General features: G+C 40.6%; 1 protein-coding gene across 1 annotated transcript in view; it reads right to left on the bottom strand.

Annotated features, from left to right (window-relative positions):
• Positions 1-638: 638 nt before the first annotated feature.
• Positions 639-24,617, bottom strand: part of LOC134340115 (breast cancer type 1 susceptibility protein homolog) — a 113,901-nt gene continuing 89,922 nt past the window's right edge. The window contains exons 19-21 of the mRNA XM_063036983.1: positions 21,855-21,928; positions 19,749-19,809; positions 639-3,537 (exon numbers count right to left, since the gene is read on the bottom strand). Coding sequence (XP_062893053.1) covers positions 3,425-3,537; positions 19,749-19,809; positions 21,855-21,928 — 248 coding nt within the window. The 3' untranslated portion in view covers positions 639-3,424. The remainder of the gene's footprint in view (positions 3,538-19,748; positions 19,810-21,854; positions 21,929-24,617) is intronic.

The raw sequence follows: 24,617 nt of genomic DNA on the forward strand, positions 1-24,617 counted from the left end.
TCAGTTGTGGGAAAGTTAATGGAAGATATTCTAAGGGACCAGATATATACTGTAAGTATTTGTATAGACATTAAGAATAGTCAGCATAGCTTTGTGCATGGTAGGTCATGTCTAACCAACCTTATATAGTTTTGAAGAACTGAAAGTTGTCTACATGGACTTTAGCAAGGCATGAGAGGCTGGTCGAGCTTCAGTTGCTCGGCATTCAGGATGAGGTAGTAAATTGGATTAGACCTTGGCTTGGTGGGAGAAGCCAGGGAGTGGTAGTAGATAGTTGCCTCTCTGACTAGAGGCCCGTGACTAGTGGTGTGCCACAGGGATTGTGGCTGGGTCTCTTGCTGTTTGTCATCCATAATCAATGACCTGGATAATGTGGTTAACTGGATCAGCAAATTTGCAGATGACACCAAGGGTGGGGTGTACTGGACAGTGAAGGTGGCTTTCATGGCTTGCAGAGGGACTTGCATCAGCTGGAAAAATGGCAAATGGCGTTTAATGCAGACAAGTGCGAAGGTTTGCATGCTGGTAGTACCACCCAGGATAGGTCTTAAACAGTGCATGATAGTGCGGATTGTGGTAGAACATAAGTTTTTGGGAACACAGGTATACAATTCATTGAGATACAATATAGTGACCCAAGTCATATTTATTTAACCTACACTCACAAATACATCTTTGGGAAAAATAACAATGGAATAAACTGCTTTACACCTGAATCAAAACAAGCCAGCAAAATTCTACTTTAGCAATGCAAGATATTGTGGATCCCAACAATCAAAATAAAACTGAAAATCTTAGAAATGCTTTGTAAATTAGGCAATATTTGTGAAGAACAAAGGAGTCTCAATGCTTCAGATTAACGATCTTGCATCAAGTTATTGTACAACTTTTACCAAAATGCACATCAGATGTTCATTAAAGTATCCTTTTGAAAAAGGTAGGCAGTCACAATCTCATCTTTAATTACATAGCTGCCCCATGAGTTTATTTCGAGCAGCTTCTTTCCCACCAAGATGCACAACTACAATTGAAATAGGCAGATAAAAAGTTCAATTTATATTGCTTGTACAACTTACCTGTAGTTAATTACAATCTTTGAATAACTATAATTGAGCTACTTTGCCATGTGAAACTTTGCATTATTCAAATTAGTTTGATCTAAATTTATAAAAAGCAGCTCAGCTATAATGTATTTTGTTTTAATCATTACTATCAAGTGTATTACCATTTTACAAAGGATTATAAAGATTTTTACATTTCAGTACAACAGTTACATCACACACAAGGAACACAACTGTATTTCCCACTATATTGGAACTTCAACTGATAGATAACTAATGTCATGGACCAGAATGTTGCCTCAGATCTTCGAAATATGACCAGTATTCCCAAATTCAATCATATATCAAAGATTCAGAACCTGGCATCTTTCAAAGGAAAGCACAGCAGCAAATATCAGAAAATAGTTCTTCCTCTAGCCACACCTTTAAAAAGCCAGCTGTTTCTTTGTGGAACTTGCTCTGAGGATAGAGGTCAATAAAGGTGATGCATTTCAATCCACATAAAATCAACAAGAGAAATTCTAATATATAATCAATTGCAAATATTCTACAATGTGTTTAAAGTTAAACAGACTTTAGAACCAGGGCTGTGAACTTCAGCAGAAGTATTCAGGGGGAAAAAAACAAGTTTTCTTACAGTAAATCAATAACTTTTTCTTTTGTTTATAATCCAGGAATTTGTATTCTCCCAACACATCTTCACTGAATTTTTGACAGTACAAATTAGTCACTGAAGCTCTCAAATGAAAAAATTCAATACAGCCCATGGAAGATTTCTGCTGAAGGCAGGCAGGAGCTTAAACCAGAGCAAGTGATTGCCTGGATGTAGTCTTTTTTTGCGGTTCTGTCAATTTTCCCACTGGTTTAGTTATAATGGGTACAGATTGTTACAGTGCCATTAATGCCTTCAACGTGCTTTTGGATATTTTGCTGTAGCACAAAAACTCATTACAGTAGAATTTAAAATCAAACTGCTGCCAAGTTATTTCAATTACAGAATAGACAACTCTAAGCCTTTCATTCAGACTTTTCTCACATTTTCAAACTCGACTTTAAATTGCTGACACATGAGAAAAGTAAAGGCCCACGGTCACCACTGTATTCAAAACCCAAAAGTCCCAAATTGATTGGGTAATTAGAATACAATTAACCATGGAAGAAAGCAGAGTTAAGTTTGGAATACAGAAATCCTTGAGATCACAGAACACAAAATTCAGTCAGCATATTAATATATATTTTGGATTGTAGATCAAATTAAAACGTTATGGTGCCAAAGAATCTCCAGTACTGATATTATTACAACCTGTATATTTAGGTCAAATATTCCTCGACTATATCAGCAAGCTTAACTTTATATACAAATCAGTTCTTGTCTAACTTTGGCTAGCATTAATAAAATGTTATACAAGAGAAACAACTTAGAAAAAAATGGCATGGAAATACGATAAAAATAGCTGCTATTTGCATCCAAGACCTATAGTGCACCAGGGAAGCAAGGAAGATTGTAAATGATTAATAATTTTTACTATTTAAATGAAATTGGACAAACAAATAAGCTCTCATGTATTAAATTTAATACAGTCTTAAGTTTCTCTTTTTGGTAAAGTTAATTATGCATTTAAAACTGAGGCTGCAACAAGAACTCAAAAAAAACTGATAGATTCAGAAACCAGAAGACTAAATTCAAAACTGTTTTTAAGACAGGCCAACAGGACGACTTCTGGTTAGAAAGATCAGTGAGCTTCATCTCTTCTACCTTTTTGGCCAGAGGTAGGAACAGCAGAACAAAAGTACAGATGCACAATGGTACAGTAATTGCAGGTTTCTCAAATGAAAGAATTCAGCAGCTACAGTGCATATCACAAAGCTGGGAAGTACAAAGTGAGTTTATGCATAAATACAGAGATAAAACAATCTAAAAGCAATCTTATTGCCTGTAATACTGTAGCTGACAAAATACTTGTGTAATTGATTACATACTTCATAGAATGCAACAATTTTTGTGTTTACGAGGGCAATACACAATGTTTTCCTTCATTTCCAAAGCTGAATTTTATCAGTACCACGTGCACTAATAGATGAGGCTTAAATTCTGAACCTGCCATATAACACAAATTTTGTTTTTAAACAAAACAGTTTCATGACTCAACATTTAGCACAAAGGTGTTAATACTAAACATTTGCGACTGAATCCAAAGTGAAAATACAACCTTCAGCTATGCATTTATGACTAGAATTTTACTCTATTGTAATAGTTCTTAAGCAGTTACTTACATTACACCTAAATAACCATTATTTAGATTATATACAAATTCTATTTAAATAACAAATACATCCTCAGCATATCCAGATTGTGCTGATTTTCAGTCCAGAAGGCAGATCTGATAATCTTTTAGTTGATGGTGTTCATAGCGAGCAATACTGTCCAAGATCCATTCTCGGGAGACCACAATACTATTGTACTGTCTTTCTATTGCTGCAACAATTATACTTATTGTTAATTTTTAAGCACAAGGAATTAGATCTAAAACTATTAAACCAAAATAAACATTACTCTACAGAACAGTAATAACAAACTTTCATTGATAAGACTAATTATTAATGGCTCAGAATGGGAGCCTTCCTAACCCAGATTCAGCCAACTTCTCTGCATCAAGGAAACAATTTTTGCACATGTTAGGAGAAACTAGTTCAGTTCTGTCCACTGGACTAGTAGAGTTATGGAGAGCAATACAAGGCAAACAGTTTTTGAATTGGGTTGCACATCTGAATCAATGATTAGTCTTTTACCCACAAGGTCTTCATGTGCGATACTGGATCTGCTAATGGAATGAGACAGACCAGGTGACAGAATTTTGTGCAGGAGAACAATACCTTTAGTTTCTAAGTAAATACGCAAAAAGAAAGCTCTAGCCCCCAGGTTGAGATTCTAAATTGGAGTAAGGCCAATACTAATAGTATCAGAAGTGATCTGGCAAGCATGCATTGGGACAGGCTGTTTTCTGAAAAAGGTGCACTTGGTGAGCAGGTGGCCTTCAAAAGCAAAAGCTTGTATGTGCCTCTCAGAATAAAATGTAAAGATAACAAGTGTAGAAAACCTTGGTTTTTCTAGTGATATTGAGGCTCCGGTTCAGAGAAAAAGTGGTCCATAGCAGGTATAGGTGGGTAGAAATAAATGAGATGCTTATGGAGTATAAAAATGCAAGAGATTACTCAAGAAATCAGAAAGGCAAAAAGAAGGCATGAAGTTCTGCAGCAAATAAAGATAAAAGGAGAATCCCAAGGGATTCTATAGATATGTTAAGAGCAAAATGATTGCAAAAGGACACAATTGGTCCTCAGGAAGACCAGAATGGTAATCCATATGTGGAGCCAGAAGAGATGGGGAGATCTTAAAAGGATTTTTTGCATCTGTATTTAGTCTGGAGAAGTGAGGTAAAGCAGCATCAACTTCATGGACCCTGTATAGATTAGAGGTGGTGTTGTTTCCTAACCTGAGGAAAATCAGGGTGGATAATTCCCCAGGGGTGACAAGGCATTCCCTCGGACACTGCGGGAGATAAGTGCAGAAACTGACAGGGCCCTAGCAGAGATATTTAAATCATCCTCAGCAACAAGACAGGGACGAGAGGATTGGAGGATAGCTAATTTGTTCTGCTGTTTCTAGATGTACAAAGGCTGTTGTAAATCCAGTCAAGAAGAAGAGCTTACAAAAGGTTCAAAAAACTAGGTAATGATAGAGATCTGGAAGATTATAAGGCTAGCAGGAAGGAGCTTAAGAATGAAATTAGGAGTGCCAGAAGGGACCATTAGAAGGCTTGGCAGACAGGATTAAGGAAAACCCCAAGGCAGTCTACAAGTATGTGAACAGCAAGAGGATAAGACATGAGAGAATAGGACCAATCAAGTGTGACAGTGGAAAAGTGTGTATGGAACCGGAGGAAATAGCAGAGGTACTTAATGAATACTTCTGTAGTGAATACTGAAGCAAAAAGGATCTTGGCAATTGTAGGGATGACTTGCAGCAGACTGAAAAGCTTGAGCATGTAGATATTAAGGAAGAAGATGTGCTGGAGCTTTTGGAAAGCATCAAGTTGGATAAGTCACCGGGACCGGACTGGATATACCCCAGGCTGCTGTGGGAAGCGAGGAGGGAGATTGCTGAGCCTCTGGTGATGATCTTTGCATCATCAATGAGGACAGGAGAGATTCCAGAGGATTGGAGGGTCGCGGATGTTGTTCCCTTATTCAAGAAAGGGAGTAGGGATAGCCCAGGAAATTATATGCCAGTGTGTCTTACTTCAATGGTTGGTAAGTTGATGGAGAAGATCCTAAAAGGAAGGATTTATGAACATTTGGGGAGGCATAATATGATTAGAAATAGTCTTCATAGCTTTGTCAAAAGCAGATTGTGCCTTACAAGCCTGATTGAATTTTGAGGATGTGACTAAACACATTGAAGGTAGAGTCGTAGATGTAGTTAGTGTATATGAATTTTAGCAAGGCATTTGATAAGGTACTCCATGCAAGGCTTATTGAGAAAGTAAGGAGGCATGGGATCCAAGGGGACACTGCTTTGTGGATCCAGAACTGGTTTGCCCACAGAAGGCAAAGAGTGGTTGTAGACAGGTCATATTCTGCATGGAGGCCGGTGACCAGTGGTATGCCTCAGGGATCTGTTCTGGGACCCCTACTCTTTGTGATTTTTATAAATGCCCTGGATGAGGAAGTGGAGGGATGGGTTAGTAAATTTGTTGATGACACAAAGGTTGAGGGTGTTGTGGATAGTGTGGAGGGCTGTCAGAAGTTACAGCGGGACATTGATAGGATGCAAAACTGGGCTAAGAAGTGGCAAATGGAGCTCAACCCAGTTAAGTGTGAGATGGTTCATTTTGGTAGGTCAAATATAGCATTAATGGCAAGACTCTTGGCAGTGTGGAGGATTAGAGGGATCTTGGGGTCCAAGTCCACAGAAGATTCAAAGCTGCTGCACAGGTTGGCTCTGTGGTTAAGAAGGCATACGGTGCATTGGCCTTCATCAATCGTGGGATTGAGTTCAAGAGCTGAGAGGTAATATTGCAGCTATATAGGACCTTGGTCAGACCCCACTTGAAATACTGTGCTCAATTTTGGTCGCCTCACTACAGGAAGGACGTGGAAACCATAAAAAGGGTGCAAAGGAGATTTACAAGGATGTTGCCTGGATTGGGGAACATGCCTTATGAGAATAGGTTGAGTGAACTCGGCCTTTTCTCCTTGGAATGACGGAGGATGAGAGGTGACCTGATAGAGGTGTACAAGATAATGAGAGCCATTGATCGTGTGGATAGTCAGAGGCTTTTTCCCAGGGCTGAAATAGCTAGCACAAGGGAGGCATTGTTTTAAGGTGCTTGGGAATAGGTACAGAGGAGATGTCAGGGGTAAGTTGTCATATTTTTGAAAAAAACAACGCAGAGAGTGGTGAGTGCGTGGAATGGGCTGCCGGCAGCGGTGGTGAAGGCGGAAACGATAGGGTCTTTTAAGAGTCTCCTGGATGGATACATGGAGCTTAGAAAAATAGAGAGCTATGGGTAACCCTAGGTAGTTTTAAGGTAAGGACATGTTCGGCACAGCTTTGTGGGCCAAAGGGCCTGTATTGTGCTGTATGTTTTCTATATTTAAAAAAGGCTCCAAACACAAACCAGGAAATTATAGCCCGGTGAGTCTGACATCAGTTGTGGGAAAGTTATTGTAAAGTATTATAAGGGGCCAGATACGAGTATTTGGTATACATGGACTAAGGCTAGTCAGCATGGCTTTGTGCATGGTAGGTCATGTCTCACCAACATTATAGGGGAAGTTACCAGGAAAGTGGATGAAGGCAAGGCAGTGGATGTTGTCTACATAGACTTTAGCAAAGCACTTGATAAGGTCTCGCATGGGAGTTTGGTCAAGAAGGTTTAGTCATTCAACAGTCAAGCTGAGGTACTAAATTGCATTAGACATTGGCTTTGTGGGAGAAGCCAAAGAGTGGTAGTAGAGGGTTGCCTCACTGACTGGAGGCATATGACTTGTGGAGTGCCGCAGGGTTCTAAACTGGGCCCTTTGTTGTTTGTTATCTATATCAATGATCTGGATGATAATGTGGTCAACTGGATCAGCAAATTTGCAGATGACACCAAGACTGGGGGTGTAGTGGACACTGAGGAAGGCTATCATGGCTTGCAGAGGGAATCTACATCAGCTGAAAAAATAGGCTAAAAAATGACAGATGGAACTTCATGCAGACAGTGTGAGGTGTTGCACTTTGGTATGACCAACCAGGGTAGGTCTTAGTGCACGGCAGCGCACTGAGATGTGTGGCAGAACAAAGGGATCTCGGAATACAGGTCCATAATTTATTGAAAGTAGTGGCACGAGTAGATAGGATCATAAAGAAAGCTTTTGGCACATTGGCATTCATAAATCAGTGTATTGGGTACAGGAGGTGGTATGTTACAGTGGCATGCAAAAGTTTGGGCACCCCTGTCAAAATTTCTGTTACTGTGAATAGCTAAGCGAGTAAAAGATGACCTGATTTCCAAAAGGCACAAAGTTAAAGATGACACATTTCTTTAATATTTTAATACTTTTTAATTTCCATCTTTTACACTTTCAAAATAGCAAAAAAGGAAAAGGGCCCGAAGCAAAAGTTTGGGCACCCTGCATGGTCAGTACTTATTAACACCACCTTTGGCAAGTATCACAGCTTGCAAACGCTTTCTGTCACCAGCAAAGAGTCTTTCAATTCTTGTTTGGGGGATTTTCGCCCATTCTTCCTTTCAAAAGGCTTCTAGTTCTGTGAGATTCTTGGGTTGTCTTCCATGCACGGCTCTTTTGAGGTCTATCCACAGATTTTCGATGATGTTTCGATCGAGGGACTGTGAGGGCCATGGCAAAACCTTCAGCTTGTGCCTCTTCAGTAGTCCACTGTGGATTTTGAGGTGTGTTTAGGTTCATTGTCCTGTTGTAGAAGCTATCCGCTTTTCATCTTCGGCTTTTTTACAGAGGGTGTGATGTTTGCTTCCAGAATTTGCTGGTATTTAATTGAATTCATTCTTCCCTCTACCAGTGAAATGTTCCCCGTGCCACTAGCTGCAACACAAGCCCAAAGCATGATTGATCCACCCCCCCCCATGCTTAACAGTTGGAGAGGTGCTTTTTTCATGAAATTCTGCACCCTTTTTTCTCCGAACATACCTTTGCTCATTGCAGCCAAAAAGTTCTATTTTAACTTCATCAGTCCACAGGACTTGTTTCCAAAATGCATCAGGCTTGTTTAGATGTTCCTTTGCAAACTTCTGACACTGAATTTGTGGTGAGGATGCAGGAAAGGTTTTCTTCTGATGACTCTTCCATGAAGGTCATATTTGTACAGGTGTCGCTGCACAGTAGAACTGTGCACCACCACTCCAGAGTCTGTTAAATCTTCCTGAAGGTCTTTTGCAGTCAAACGGGGGTTTTGATTTGCCTTTCTAGCAATCCTACAAGCAGTTTTGGAAAGTTTTCTTGGTCTTCCCGACCTCAACTTGATCTCCACTGTTCCTGTTAACTGCCATTTTTTAATTACATTACGAACTGAGGAAACAGCTACCCTAAAATGCTTTGCTAGCTTCATATAGCCTTCTCCTGCTTTGTGGGCATCATTTATTTTCATTTTCAGAGTGCTAGGCAGCTGCTTAGAGGAGCCCATGGTTGCTGATTGTTGGAACAAGGTTTGAGGAGTCAGGGTATTTATAAAGTTTTGAAATTTGCATCACCTGGCCTTTCCGAACAATGACTGTGAACAAGCCATAGCCCTGACAAGCTAATTGAGGTCTGAGACCTTGGTAGAAGTTATCGAAGAGCTCAAATCTCTTGGGGTGCCCAAACTTTTGCATGGTGCTCCTTTCCTTTTATTCACTCTAAAATTGCACAAAACAAAAATAATACACTAATCTTGCTTAAAATGTTGAAAAGAATGTTTCATCTTTAACTTTATGAGTTTTGGAGATCAGTTCATCTTAACTCACTTAACTATTCACAGTAACAGAAATTTTGACCGGGGTGCCCAAACCTTTGCATGCCACTGTATGTTGAAGTTGTACTCGATATTGGTTGTGCCTAACTTGGAATATTGTGCGCAACTTTGGTCACCTACCTACAGGAAAGATGTAAACAACATTGAAAGAGTAGAGAAAATTTACAAGGATGTTGCTGGGTCTGGAGGACCTGAGTTATAAGGAAAGATTAAATAGGTTCGGACTTTACTCCTTGGAAGGTAGAAGATTGAGAGGAGATTTGATAGAGGTATACAAAATTATGATGTGTATTGATGAGGTTAATGCAAGAAGACCTTTTCCACTGAGGTTGGGTGAGACTACAACGAGAGGTCATGGATTAAGGCTAAAAGGTAAGGAGTTTAAGGGCACATGAGGGGAAACTTCTTGACTCAGTGTGGAATGAGCTGCCAGCACAAGTGGTGTATGCAAGCTCAATTTCAACGTTTAAGAGAAATTTGGATAAGTACTATCGGAAAACATTTTAACTCTGTTTTCTAAGTGTTTATTTTAAGTGTGCTTTTATTCCGTATCAGGTGTTTATTCAGATGTTGACCATGCCTTTATTATGCATTAAGTGTCTGTTACTGAGTGCGTGGGATTACTGTGGTATTTGGGATGTAACCATTGAATGAAATCTGTGTACTTTTAACCCCTCGAGAAAAACGAATGTAGCCAAGTAAGAGAGATAAGAGTAATTGATTTATTAGTTAAAGTAAAAAACTTACAGCAGTATGCTAACCCAGAAGGGCTATAAAGAATGCTGTGTGAAAACGACAAATGGGCAGTCAGTGACAGACTTACACAGCCTAGTCCACTGTCTGTCTCAGCTTTACTTTGCAAATTAAAGTTTAAACATTTCTTGAAGAATCTTTGGCGCTTCCTTGTCATTTGTAAAACCACGACAAAACTGGCGTAGTCGGGCAAAATTGGGAAGAGACCCATGGAAGAAGGAAACGGCAAATTGAGGGCGCTTCCTGGTCCCTGGGGGACCTCCACTGAGCTAACAGAATTCAGAGTGCACCCAAACAAAGGTAAGCGCTTTTTAGCGACAATTTGGACTAAGAATTCTGTTGGTTTTTGGGGAGATCTTGGGGACTCAGAAGTGTGAAACAACTGCCGAAGGGTCTCTCTGATTCAAAGAATCTGGCAGAATTGAGGGTTAAAAAGGAGGCTCGGAGGATTAATCAAGAACACTGCAGTGAGGGGGGTGAATATGAATAAAATAATAAGAAGTTAAGTGAGAAAAATTCCACGTGGTGTTGGTAAGTCCCTGTGGATACCGCTTCATATGAGACGAAGGTCTGAATGGACAGAGAAGGAAAGAAAAGAGAAAATCCTCGTGAATACTGCCTTAAGAAAAGTTAAGAGTCTGAATAGGTGAGGTGCAAAAAGGAGGTTCTGCGGATACCGCCCGAGAAGGGGGTCTGCACGGGCAGAACAGAATAGAAGATAAGGATAGCTTAAGTAGATAATTTAGACGCGGGTGAGAAGAAACCATAAGGCTAGATAGAAAATAGGTTACAGAAGATAGTATTATTTTGGTGTGAGATGCCAAGAATACCTTAAAAAGGGGAAGAACAATTTGACAGGGAAAGGAACAGCAGTAGAAATATTGAGTAGAATATTCCCGGTGTGTCAAGGTAAGATCGCGGAAATTTCAGAAAAATGGGAAGAAAGAACCAAAAATCTGGTCACGAAGTGGCCAAACAAAGGAACATTTGATGTAAGTTTATGTGAGGAAATGGAAGCGCTGATTAAAAATTATAAACCAAGAGATAAATCTAAAAAAAGGGAGAAAAGAAGAAAACAGGAGATAGAAGTGTTAAAACTCTTTAGGATGGAGGGAGAAAGATTGAGAAAGAAAGGACGAATATCAGTAGCAAGTAAAGAAGACACTGAGAAACAAGAAAAGCAGTTTGGTAAATCACAGGAGAAACCGAATAAAGAGCCGACTCTATACCCAGACCTGAGAAATGTAGAAACCCTTCCCCCTTATTATGAGAAGGAGACCCTTAAACAGTGCCCTGTATTATCAGGAGAATTAGAACTGGAGGGAAAGTTTAAAGTCTGGGAGACCGAGGAGGAAAGAAGGAAATATGAGGAGGAGAGAGGGGCACTGTGGAAGGAGATGCAGGAAGATAAGAAAAAAGTAGAACGAGAAAGTAAGATAATAAGAGAACGTATCAAAGAGTTGCAAGAATTGAGGCTGAGGAAAAATCAGGAGGAATACCTGTTACAGGAACACGACACTGAACAGGCTGAAAAAGATGATTTATCAGAAGAGCAAGAGTCAAGTAATGAGTATGAGGGTATAAGAGAGTGTAGACAGGGGATAGAAGAGGAGTTCCTTGAAGAGGAAGAGAGAGTGGAAAGGGAGATAAGAGAACCGGAGAAAGAGTATAGGAGATTACAGTGGAAATTGGGTTTCCCACTGGATTTCCAACAACAGTTTGAGGAATTCGCGAGGACCTGAGCAAATGTTAGCCTGAATCAGAAAGAGAGGACTCTAAGGAGAAGTCAAGAGAAAATAGGAAAACAAGGGAGGGAGCAAACCCCGGAGAGATTTGTGTGGCAGCCAGTAAGAACGAGGTCAGAAGGGGACGAGGAGTCGGGTGAGGAGGAAAATCAGAATATGGGGAGAGAAGGAAAAAAGTGATGCCGTTGTTAGTAAAAGGGTCAGGACAAGTACAGTATGTTCCCTGGGGCTCCCAGGACCTGGAAGGGCTGAAAAACACCCTGCCTAACTTACATGAAGGAGCAGGGAAGTGGATTAGAGCTTTTGAAGAAGAAACTACGGGACGGTTATTGGCTATGGGAGATTTGGAGGCACTGCTGATAAGGTTGATGAGAACCTCCAAATTAAAAGAGTTGATGGAAACAGCTGGACTACTAAATGCGTTCAGCCCAATGACTGATGGGACCAGCTTTGACCAAGTGAGGCAGAGGGTATGGCAGGCCCTCAGGAAGTTTTACCCACCCAAAGTGGACCCCAAAGCTTTGAAAGGGGATCCGCTGGGGGATACTGAGAATCCAGCAGCCTATGTAGAAAATCAGTTAAAAAGGTGGAGACTGGAGACTGAGCAAGAAGTGGAAGGCAGCTCGTTTATGACCATACTGTTCCGAACCACTGTTTTGGACGCAATGCCTCCGCAAGTTAAATCTAAATTGGAGGAAGTGGTCGGACTGATGTCAATGAACTCACAAGAATTTAGAGACCATGTAGTCCATGCGGTTGAGAAATATCGGAAAGACAAACGGAAGCTGATTGAGCAGCAGGAAGAGGTGCAAAGAAAGCTAATGCAAATGCAGCTTAAGAACTCAAAAAGAAGGAAAAAGAGAAGGGAAAAAAGATGCTGCCAGTAGCACCCGATTTGAATGCAACCGTTGAAATGAATGAAACATCACTGTATGGAGGAACCGGTCGCACTGTCAGACAGGGGCCAGAAAACCCCATGCCAATAATAAAGATCTTTGGAGGAGCATTCCCACGAATGCCCTATCAGGAACAGAGTAAGTTTAAACAGCAGCCCAGACAGGACTGGAAATCCCAAGGAGGGGGACAGAGGTTACGGACAAAGAGGGCCAGTGAGGAGACAAGGGGAGAGATAGATAGAGAGACTGTGCTGGGAGTGTAACCAGCCAGGACACATGAGAAGAGACTGTCCACTCAGGTCATGGCCTGTCACGTACCAACAGGGACCGATGAGAAGGGAACCGCAGGTTAGCCAAGAACCAGCCCCCATAGGCTCAGGCGCACCCGTGAACCCCTATGCAAGATGCTAGGGGTGCCCAGAGAACCCAGGTGGGAAGGGACATTACCCAGTGATAACAAGGGAGGCGGAAGAAGAACCCATTGTTCAGGTTATGTTAGAAGGGCAATTGACACCCATGATAGACACTGGAGCTACGTATACCTGTGCACAGCCACAGTATGCCCTTCACCTTCCCATGTCAGGAAAATTTATTAAGACTGTACGGTTCTTGGGGAAAACACAGTTAACACAATATACAGCTCCAGTACAATTGGGGATGGGCAGTAAAAGAATAGTTCTGCCAGTATTAGTGTCCAAAGGAACCCTGATTAATTTGCTAGGCAGAGATGCACTATTAAAACTAGAATTAAAATTAGAATGCACTAGAAATGGGTTGAGTGTGGAAAGAGCGAATACTCAGTTACTAGTGCGGGAAATCAAGAAAGCTAATGTTTTCTGGATAGGAGACATAGAAGATCAGATCTGGGAAACCTGGGAAAAATGGAAAAAGGGCGTGCAGGCCATATTGCCCAAGGCGGAAGTGCCTAAGTCTGAGTTACATTACACAGTAATTTTTGACGAGACTCAGAGTAAGGAGTTAGAGGAGAGATGGCACGAGGGGCCATGTACCCGGCAGCACCTAAGAGGAGAGGCTATAATAATTGGAAAGCAAGGGGCAGCCCTACAAGTCAGGTGGAACACCTTCTTGGAGAAACGGTATAGAATACTGGAGGCTGTGCCCCACATAACGTTGCTGGTGAATGAAGGATACCAGTCTAGAGACCTAGGACCCTTAGTAAAACGCGCTGGAACCGTAATGGTTTGGAGGAAAATCATGCAGGAGGTATGGGCATCGGGAGACAACAACTACATGAAAATAGTGGTAGATATAGATATGACAGGAACTATAAAGGAGGTCGAAGTAATTCCTCAGCTGCACATGTCACTATTGGAAAAGGAGAAAAGTCAGGGAAAAGATAACAGGCTGGATAGGTTACCATCTATTCTGTGGTCGCAACATGACACGGACATAGGGAGAATAAAAACAGCAAGTCCGGTAGAAATAAAACTGAAAAAGGGAGCAGTTCCACCTTGGAGACCACAATACTCTCTAAGACCAGAAGCAGAGGAGGGAATAGTGCTCACAATACAGGGGTTGGTCGAAGTAGGCATACTTAAGAGGATAGATAGTCCATGTAATACTCCGCTGTTGCCCGTCTTAAAAGTGGACAAATCCAAATGGAGACTGGTACATGATTTACGAGCGGTAAATGAGGTAGTGGGGGACTGACCAGCCATAGTCCCCAACCCCCACGCACTTTTGACTAACGTTCCACCAGAATCAAGCTATTTTTCAGTGATTGATTTGTGTTCAGCTTTCTTCAGCATTCCCCTGGCCGATCAGTGTCAGTATTTATTTGCATTTACATACAGAGGTAACAAGTATACCCATACAAGAATGCCGCAAGGATTTAAGCACTCACCGCACATTTTTAATCAAGTATTAAAGGCAGACTTAGAGGGTACAATTGGAAAGTACATTAATACAGTATGTGGATGATTTGTTAATTTGCTCCGAAAGTGAGGAGCAGTGTGAACAGGATACCGTAACACTTTTAGAAAGACTGGCGTATGGAGGACATAAAGTATCCAAAAAGAAGTTGCAATTCTGTAAGCAACAGGTAGAATACCTAGGTAGGGTAATCTCCAAGGGAATGAAGGCGATAGCGCCGAGTCAAATTGAGGCAATAGCTAAAGCTCCTAAACCCCAGACAGTAAAGCAGATGATGACGTTTTTAGGATTAACAGGATACAGTTCAGATTGGATTGGGGAATTTGCTGAAATTGGAATGCCATTAAGGAAAATAATGAAGGAGGCAGGACATACAAGTTTGAAAAGTGGCTTACAGTGGAACGAGGAGGCGGAAATAGCATTTAATACTATTAAACAGGAATTGCAGTCAGCTCCAGCTTTAGCTTTTCCTGACTATGAAAAGGACTTTCATTTGTATGTATCTAACCGGCAGGAAGGCTATGTTGCAGTGGTTCTAACACAAGAGACAGGCACAGGAAAAGCAAAACAACCTATAGCATACTATAGTGCGAAATTGGATGAAGTGGCTCAGGGGTACCCACCCTCTTATCAGGGACTAGCAGCATTATACTATGCCTATGAAAAGGCATCATCCATGACCATGGGCTACCCTGTGATCCTGTACACACACCACAAGGTAACAGAGTTACTGGAAAGAGGTAAATTTCTGTTGACACCAGCCAGAATAACAGCATATCAGATGTTATTGACATTTCCAGAGATGTACTACCAGTAGTATCGCTGATTACGTCCCCTTGGGTCATGAAGGAGAACCCCATGACTGTGCAAGGGAAACAATGGCATTTGCCAAATTAAGAGCAGATTTACAATCCGAACCATTAGAAGAGGAAGATAAAAAGGTTTTGTTTGTAGATGGCTCTTGTTAGAGGGATTATGATGGAAATCATGCAGGTTTCTCAGTAGTGCAGCAGGATCAGACAAGTTTTAAGACTTTCAGAATGGAAGCTTGCCCCCAACCGTGTTCCACCCAATTAGCAGAAATCAAAGCCCTGACAGCAGCGTGCGAAGTGATGGAAGGTGAGAAAATAGACATTTATACTGATTCGACATATGCGCATGGAGTGTGTCATTTGTTTGGGGCAGTGTGGAAACAGAGAGAATTTAAGAAGAGTAATGGAGATCCCATACAGCACTGTCAGCAAATTTTAGATATAATAACAGCGATGATGAAATCCAAAGCGCTGGCTATAGTGAAGTGTCAGGCACATAAAAAAGGAAACGATGTAATAACCAAGGGAAATCAAGCTGCAGACGAAGCAGCCCGGAAAGCATCTGGATGTATGTCGGCCTTCATTGCGCCCCAGGTAAGCTTGGAGCTGGAACCTATGGTAGAGGACCTGATTGAAATACAAGGTAAGCCAACTTTGGCAGAGCATACAATGTGGAGACAAAGGGGCCAAGCAGAGCCCAGACGGCCTGTGGAGCACGGAGGACGGTTTATTGGTAGCACCCACCCTGTTGTTGACTATCCTGATCTCAGAAGTGCATGGGATGGATCATTGTGCAAGGGGGGGAAGTAATAAGGAAAATAAAAAAGGACGGTTTTTGGTCGCCTTATTTACAGGCTTCAGTAGACCATGTGCTGTCACAGTGCGAGGTATGTGCACAGAATAATGTTCGGAAAGGAATTACAACCCCAATAGGTCATATACCCATGCCCGAAGGGCTAATTAAACATTTAGTAATTGACTACGTAGATATGATAAGGACAGTAAGAGGGAAAAGATACGTTAGTAGTAATTGACAGATTCAGTACATGGGTAGAAGCGGAACCTTCGAAAGATCAAGGGGCAGGAACAGTGGTAAAATTCCTGACAAATGAGGTGATCCCAAGATTTGGAATACCTACAGAAGTCAGCTCAGACAATGGTTCAGCGTTTATCCAAAAGGTGGTCAAATTAGTATTGCAAGCACTAAGAATAAAGCAGAGGTTTGGATGCGTGTATCACCCTCAGTCGCAGGGCATGGTGGAAGGAATTAACAGGACTCTAAAAACCAAACTGAATAAAATTTGTGCGGGTACTAAACTCAACTGGATTGACGCGCTGCCGTTAGCGTTAATGAGTTACTGCATGCAGACTAATCGAATGACATGTCTAACACCGCATGAGATGCTAACTGGTAGGCCCATGCCAGTGCCCCAGTGGACAGGACCATATAAAGGGCCTAGCCTGGAACAATTGGAAGTAGAACTAAAACAATACATGCAGCAACTAACCATGATACATTAGTCTATCTATGCACAGGAAAAATAGAAAGAGCCAGAGATTGTGCAAAGGGAAGGACCAATCAAGCCAGGAGATCAGGTTTATGTGCGAGCTGTTCGAAGAAAGTGAAACGAACCAAGAAGGGAAGGGCCTTTTACGGTAACCAAGGCGTCACCCACCACAGTTCAAGTAGAGGGACGTTCCACCTGGTACCATCTCAATCACTGCACCAGAGCAGTCCCGCAGGTACAGTCAGGTGTGGAGCCCGAGGTAAGTGAAGACGAATGGATAGCAGGGGACAGACGAGAAGAACAAGAAGTTGTCACTGTACCACAGGAGTTTGATCAGACCATAAGGGAAATTTTTGGGTTTGAGAACCGGTCTGATGACCCAAAGGATGAGGTTGTGGATAGTAGCACTCCTTCAGACAGTGAGGATGACTTGGGAGTGATCAGTTTTGCCCCTTGGGATGATACACCACAAACCCCTGTACGGACTTGGAAACCATTAATTTGGCCAATATGGCATAGGAATGTTAGGACTCTGCAAACCTCAAAAGAAAGGAGTAAGCAGAGCGCAACAGTTACCTCTTTGCAGTGGCAACAGACACGTACTAGCCAGTGGTACCAATGGGCACAATACACAGCAGGAATGATGGAGAGACAGAATTGTTATCTGTGCTCCAGGGCGAAGCCCGTACAACACGTAGCCCCCATGCCTTATAACTCCTCCACCTGCACGCAATGGCAAAAGGAGCGGAGGGGGCAGTGTGCGCGGCACTGTCCAAGTGTAGTCAAGACTTGCAGCACGGGAATTTGTAGCAGGACGGATCCTTGTTATCAGAAATGTATTGATAACACCCCATATTGCCCTTATTGGTGTATGCTATCCCAAGCCTCCTCGCAATTCGATCGAAACGTGTTCGCCCATAAATGTAATTACAGCAGACCTTGGGCCATTAGTAAAAGAAGTCAGATCCCCATAGTGGGAAAACTGATAATGCAGGATCATTTGAATTATGAATACTTTACACGGATAGGTGCTTTTTCGGTTGGTCATTTTAGGGGTACCTGTGTCCAGACTTGGGATGTAACCCCAGGCCGAAGAAACATAGTAGGTACCCCTCCACCCGAAGATGCGTTGGATGTCCAGAACATTCCATTAGCGGATACTTGGTGGTTGTGCGGAATGGAAGAAGGCCTGAGATCCATGATTCCTCTTAGTTGGACAGGTACATGTACACGGGTTATGCTGATTCAAGAAGTTGTAGTATCCCGAAGTACAATTTGACACTCCGAAGCAGCAGACACTGCGGTGGAAGAGGCGAAAATATGAACCTGATCCAACGATCCAAATTGACAGTATAGGACAGCCGAGAGATATACCTAACGAGTTTAAGGCAAAAAACGAGATTGCTGCTGGCTGGGAAGCGATTATACCTAAAATAGGGGTTAGCAAAAACGTTGAGTGGATAAATTATATATATTATAATCAACAGAGATTCATTAATTACACCGATGATGCGCTGGAGGCACGAGGGCAACAGCTAGATGCAACTAGTAGAGTGGCGTGGCAGAATATACAGGTATTAGACTGGCTGTTGGCAGAAAAAGGAGGAGTTTGTGTAATGTTTGGAGAACAGTGCTGTACTTTTATACCAAATAACACTAGTCCGGAGGGATCATTTACCAGAGCAATGAACAAATTAAAAAGTCTGAGAAGAGAAGCTAGACAGAATGCAGGGTTCGGACATCAGTTATTTTACTGGTTAGATAGTAAACTAGGGGGATGGGGAGCATGGCTAACCAAGATAGCGATAACTGTAGGTATTGTATTGCTAAGCTGTGTGATTGTTTTGTGCTGTTTTCTTCCGTGTCTCAAGTCTCTTATAGTGCTGGCCACAACAAAACGCTTTCCGATGCTCCTGGAAATTGCTGAATCAAGCCCAGTGGAAAGAGAAATACCGATAATGTACTGTTACAGCTTACACGACATGCAAGATGTACAGGAGGGAAATGATAATGTGGCAGTAGACTGTAAAAGCTCCTGAGTCTTTTTTCCTGTCTGACACGAAGGGACAAGTTTTTGGCTCAGTGGCCTAGGAAGGTAGGGAGAGAACACTTCGAGTTCTAAGCACAAGAAATTATAGTTTGACCCAGATTTGGGAGTAAATTCTGGAGTTTATTTGAGCTTTTGTGTGTGTACTCGAAGTTTCCTCTCTCTATGTGAGACTTTGTAAGTCTCAAAGGAGGGATTATATTGGAAAACATTTTAACTCTGTTTTCTAAGTGCTTCTTTTAAGTGTGCTTTTATTCCGTATCAGGTGTTTATTCAGATGTTGACCATGCCTTTATTATGCATTAAGTGTCTGTTACTGAGTGCGTGGGATTACTGTGGTATTTGGGATGTAACCATTGAATGAAACCTGTGTACTTTTAACCCCTCGAGAAAAACGAATGTAGCCAAGTAAGAGAGATAAGAGTAATTGATTTATTAGTTAAAGTAAAAAACTTACAGCGGTATGCTAACCCAGAAGGGCTATAAAGAATGCTGTGTGAAAACGACAAATGGGCAGTCAGTGACAGACTTACACAGCCTAGTCCACTGTGTCTCAGCTTTACTTTGCAAATTAAAGTTTAAACATTTCTTGAAGAATCTTCGGCGCTTCCTTGTCATTTGTAAAACCACGACAGTACATGGAAAGTAGGAGTATGGAGGGCTATGGCCCCAGTGCAGGTTGATGAGAGTAGGCAACTTGAATGGTTTCGGCATGGACTAGCTGGGCCGAAGGGCCTGCTTCTATGACTATGTCTCTTAACTGCAAAGCATCAATACAGTTCTTAGGGCCTGCAAACATATCAAACCTGGAAGAGTCTGAAACTGTTACATAGATACTGCAGAAAAAAATCCCAGAGTATTGTTGATTTGCATTATTTGTAAATAGTCATTACAGGGGTAGATTTGTTCCAATTAATGGATACCTATCAAAAGTCAAAAACTTTTGTCAGTGCTATAAAGATAGAAATAACTTAGATTTAACTCTAGAAACTCACCTTTGTAGTCCGTGTTTATTGGGTTAGCATCGGGCTGCACTACCACCACCTCGGTACAGTTCTAATAGAAAGGACGGATATGGGTTGATATAATACAATGGCTACAAAAATTATTACCCAAAAATTTCATTCATTTATAAGAGTAATAGAGTAACTGTTTAAATTTAAGGAAAATTTCTTAAACAGTACAGTACAATAATGGAATACAAGATATATACTTTTAAGAATTAGTCTTTGGCTGCATGTGTGAACATCAGCAACCAATTGTATTGAGCACACATTTGATTCCATTGACTTCAATGGAGCTGAATGTGTACTTCAATGCTCATGATCAAAGATGAATTTCTCAACAGCTTTGTATCAATAAATTTCTCTTCAATTGTTACAGACACTTGCAGCATGTTTAAATTAATGTGCTATCAATCATACTAAAATATTACGAGATCTAATATTCTGCAATCTATTTGGAAATCCTGATGGTTCAGAATTTGGCTGCTGACGCAAGATTTCTTGTGCTCCCCTGCAACTTACTGACTTCAATAAAGAACTTATTGTAATATTTGTGTGACATCGCAAAAATAACTAATTAAAAATGTGTTGGGGAGCAAATATCCACTGGTCTGGAAAATCCTCCAGTCAACTACCAATCTCCAGTACCACCATCACCAAGTATCAACCTACCAGTACTAATGAACAAGCTCCAAAACCTGGGCCTCTGTATCTCCCTCAGCAACTGGATCCTTGACTTTCTAATCAGAACACAGTCAGTGCAGATCAGAAATAATATCTCCTCATTGACAGTCAATGCAGACACACTGCAAGGATGCATGCTTAGCCCACTGCTCTACTCTCTACACCCACGGCTTCATGGCTAGGCACAGCTCAAGTGTCATCTATAAATTCACCGATGACACAACTATTGTTGGTAGAATTTCAGATGGTGAGGAGACATACAGGAGTGAAATAGATCAGCTGGTTGAGTACTGTTGCAACATATAATTTAAGACGAAGGAATTGATTGTGTATTCAGAAAGGGGAAGTTGAAAAAACTCACACCAGTCCTCATCAAGGAATCAGTAGAAAGGATAAGCAGTTTTAAGTTCTTGGGTGTCCACAGTTCTGTAGATCTGCCCTGGGCCGAACATATTGATGCAGCTACAAAGAAGGCATGACAGCAGCTATATTGCATTAATAGGATGAGGAGAATTGGAGAGCATTTTAATTGGTTACATCACCAACTGGATGGGCCACTGCACAGGATTGGTAAAAGCTGCAGAAAGTTGTAAACTAAGCGACTTCTATCATGGGCACTAGCCAGCCCAGTATCAAGAACATCTTCAAAAGGTGATGCCTCGAGAAGGTAGCATCCATTGTTAGAGGCACCTAGAACGCACCCTTTTCGCTTTGCTACCATGAAGGTGGTGGTACAACAGCCTGAAGAGAGACTCAATGATTTAGGAGTGGCTTCTTCCCCTCTGCCAAATTTCTGAACTGACAATGAACTCATGAACACCATCTCACTATTTTAGCTCTTTTTGCACTACTTATTTGAATTATTTCATATTATTGTAATTTATTGGTTTTAATTATGTATTGCAATGTACTACTGCCACAAAACAGATTTCATGACCTATGCCAGTGATTCTGATTCAAGTTGCCTACTATGCTGGATTATTGCAGGTTTTAACTTACAGAATTTACACCCAACATGTGTACAAACAGAAATTTATTTAAAATTAGAACAAGAAACAAAATCAACTTGTGGCAACCTACTGTTTTGTCGTAATAAGTTCCATCTGTGAGTGTATGCTGGCTGCTTATGGGATTTATTTGTCACATTAGCATGCACAGAACTATGATGGAAGCAAGTGAACCTCAGACCTCTGGGAGTATCAGGGAGAGGTTGGTGCTACATAACTCTTCCAAGGGTTGAAGTAGGAACTTTTCATTAATGGTTTCTTCAAGTGTGAATAGATGGGAAATGTGGCTATATCTTGGTGAGAAGTATTCATATAATATTTAATAAGTTTTAGTTCCTTTATTTTACAAACTTATTTTTCTTTTTTAATATAAAGTATTAAGAGTGAAATATTTTCTTATACTTACAGGGCTATAGGAGAATAAACAAGGCTCCTTAATTATTGAGGCACCACAGAGTTCTATCATCCATTCTAGCTGATCTGTAAGATAAATCAATAGCCACCAGGTAATATCTACATTTCAGTAATATCAAGACATTTTAACTTATAGCACAATTCAAAATTAATTTGTTCAATTCCCAACCTCGGCTGTTCACAAAATAATTGTGGAATAAATTTTATGCCTAGAGTATTTGATTTTATGCAGACATTGGACATTGCCATTAATCCTCAGCACCATGGAGAACAACCATCTATAGGTTACTTAAACAAAATCTTAAAATTTTGTACAATATCTGGCTTGAACTACAATATGTAGAATTATCAGCACTTTATTCTTTCCTTGTGCATGTTCTCTCCCATTGGTCATTCTTAGAAGCTGTATGAACATTTTCTAATTTTCTTTCCATTAATTTTAATGAGCAAAAGAGGTTGTCTACCTGAAATTTTACTAACCACATTAAATACTGCACTGGGAATTAAAAGAAAATTATCCTTTATATCTATAGGAAAAGTGCACTTTAATACACTGGAGGTGATATATTAGCTATAATTCAAAATTTACAGTAAAATATAGGAGCTGAAGGTGGTTGTTCCAATAATCTCAGTTGATCTTCAGCTGTCTCATTAAACCTGATTTTAATTCCCCATATCCTTTTCAAATACTTATCAGTTTACTTTTAAAAGGCTTGATCCTGCTCGTTAATGTAAATGGTCTCACAAAGGATACCAGGCCATGTGGAGTCAAGCAGCAGAACTCAGACTTGCTGAGATTCCTCAGCCTTACACTTGGAGAAAAGAAAACTATTCCCACTTAGATTTTGTGGCAAATTTAAATCTGGAACAAGACCAACTCTTGCTAATGCATATTTCAGGCTTATAGATGAGGTAAAAGAAGATAGGTAACATTGGAGTAAAAATGATCATTGATAGATAATTACTTCTATGTTATAGTTGTTGACGTCCCCAAAGAGAGGAATTTAAAAGAGTAAACATCTATCTTAGCAAGGGAAGGCTTTAATAGCTGTCAGAATTTTTAGGGCCATACCTCCTCAACATACCATTGGAGTATTGACTTTCTACAAAGTGCCATGGCAAGATAGGGCAGCATGGTAGCGTAGTGGTTAGCACAACATTTTACAGTACCAGCAACTCGGGTTCAATCCTTGTCATTGCCTGTAAGGGGTTTGTACGTTTTCGCTGTCATCTCTTGGGTTTCCTCCCACAGTCCAAAGTCCTTCCAGTTGGTAGATTAATTGGTCGTTGCAAATTGTCCAGTGATTAGGTTAGGATTAGAGTGTGGAATAGGCCCTTCCTTGAGCCATGCTGCCCAGCAATCCCCTGATTTATCTCAATAAATAAATAATATCTACCCCATTGATTACTCACAAAATATTACTCACAATTCAGATCTGTATAGAACTATAATATGATTGTTTCTTAACTGCTTCCACAGTTCAGGGGCACTTGGGAAATGCTTTGCCAGCAAAGTCCACATCCCAGGAATTTAAAACTTCTAACTTTATTCCTCATGATAATCCACAACAGTTTTCAATTTGTAAATAATTGTAAAAGTTAAAAAGTGGTTGTCAATGTCATAACTCAACCAAGAATATCCATTCTGTTAACTTTGTTTGAATTGGTAAAGTTTTTTTCCTGGACAGTCCTGGCTTGCATCCATTAAATTTTAAGATAAACAGAGATGATCCTGAGGGTTTGGCAGGTGGATTTGGAGATGATATTACCTCCTTTAGAAGAAATTAGAAGAAGCAATTGCTGTTTAAAATTAAGGGATTACCTACTTGAGAGATGAAGCAAGCTCCCCCCAGAAATTTACAAATCTTAGGAATTCTCTTCCTCAAAAGGATGAAGTAGAATCTTTGAATATTCTTAAAGCAATGGTAGCTAATATGTGAAGGATTACTGGAAGTCGGCAAAAATGTCAAACTGAGGTGGCAACCAGATCAAACATGGCATAATTGAAGAGAATAAGAGAGGGGTGCAGAGTGCCGCATTCTTGTTTCAGCTTAGTGAACCAGACAGGGTTTTAAACAATCCAAGTAGTTTTGTGGTCATAACTGATGACTACTTTGTATATACATACAATTTCAGATTAATAACCAAATTAAATTCTGCAACTCATGTGACAGAACTTGAACTCATTCTGATGAAATGTCTGTGACCCAAACTGTTAACTGTTTCTTTCTTCACTCTTGTTACCTAACCTGTCAAACATTTCTAGAATTTTTCTATTTCTCCCACACCACTTTTTCAGCATTTATTTATTTTTTTACTTTTTGATCAAGTCTATGCCAACGCCAGGAAGATTGGACTAAAGCTGGATATTTAGTGGAATTCAAACAAAATTAATCTGTAAAACCCTTTTGAAATTTTTCTCTAGAAAAACACAGGAGGAAAAAAAACAGTAATTGTTTTTACAACTGTTCATCAGCATGCAATAAACAAGGATCTTTCGAGTAGATAGCACATTCTACAGGGGATGAATTAAAGGTGGAATACATCAACATATTCAAGTTGAACTTCATTGCTTAAATTCTGCTCCATTGCAGTTCTGAAACAGAATTTCAAAAGTGGAACCCCATGTATGCATGTTACAATATGTTGCATAAAACCAGTAATTTCAACCATGAAAGTACAAAAACAAATAAATTATTAATTACATCCAGTAGCTTCCTATGTATTAATGGTTTTTAAAATTCTTCTTTCATTC

This window comes from Mobula hypostoma, chromosome X1, assembly GCF_963921235.1.
Source record: "Mobula hypostoma chromosome X1, sMobHyp1.1, whole genome shotgun sequence".
NCBI lineage: Eukaryota > Metazoa > Chordata > Chondrichthyes > Myliobatiformes > Myliobatidae > Mobula > Mobula hypostoma.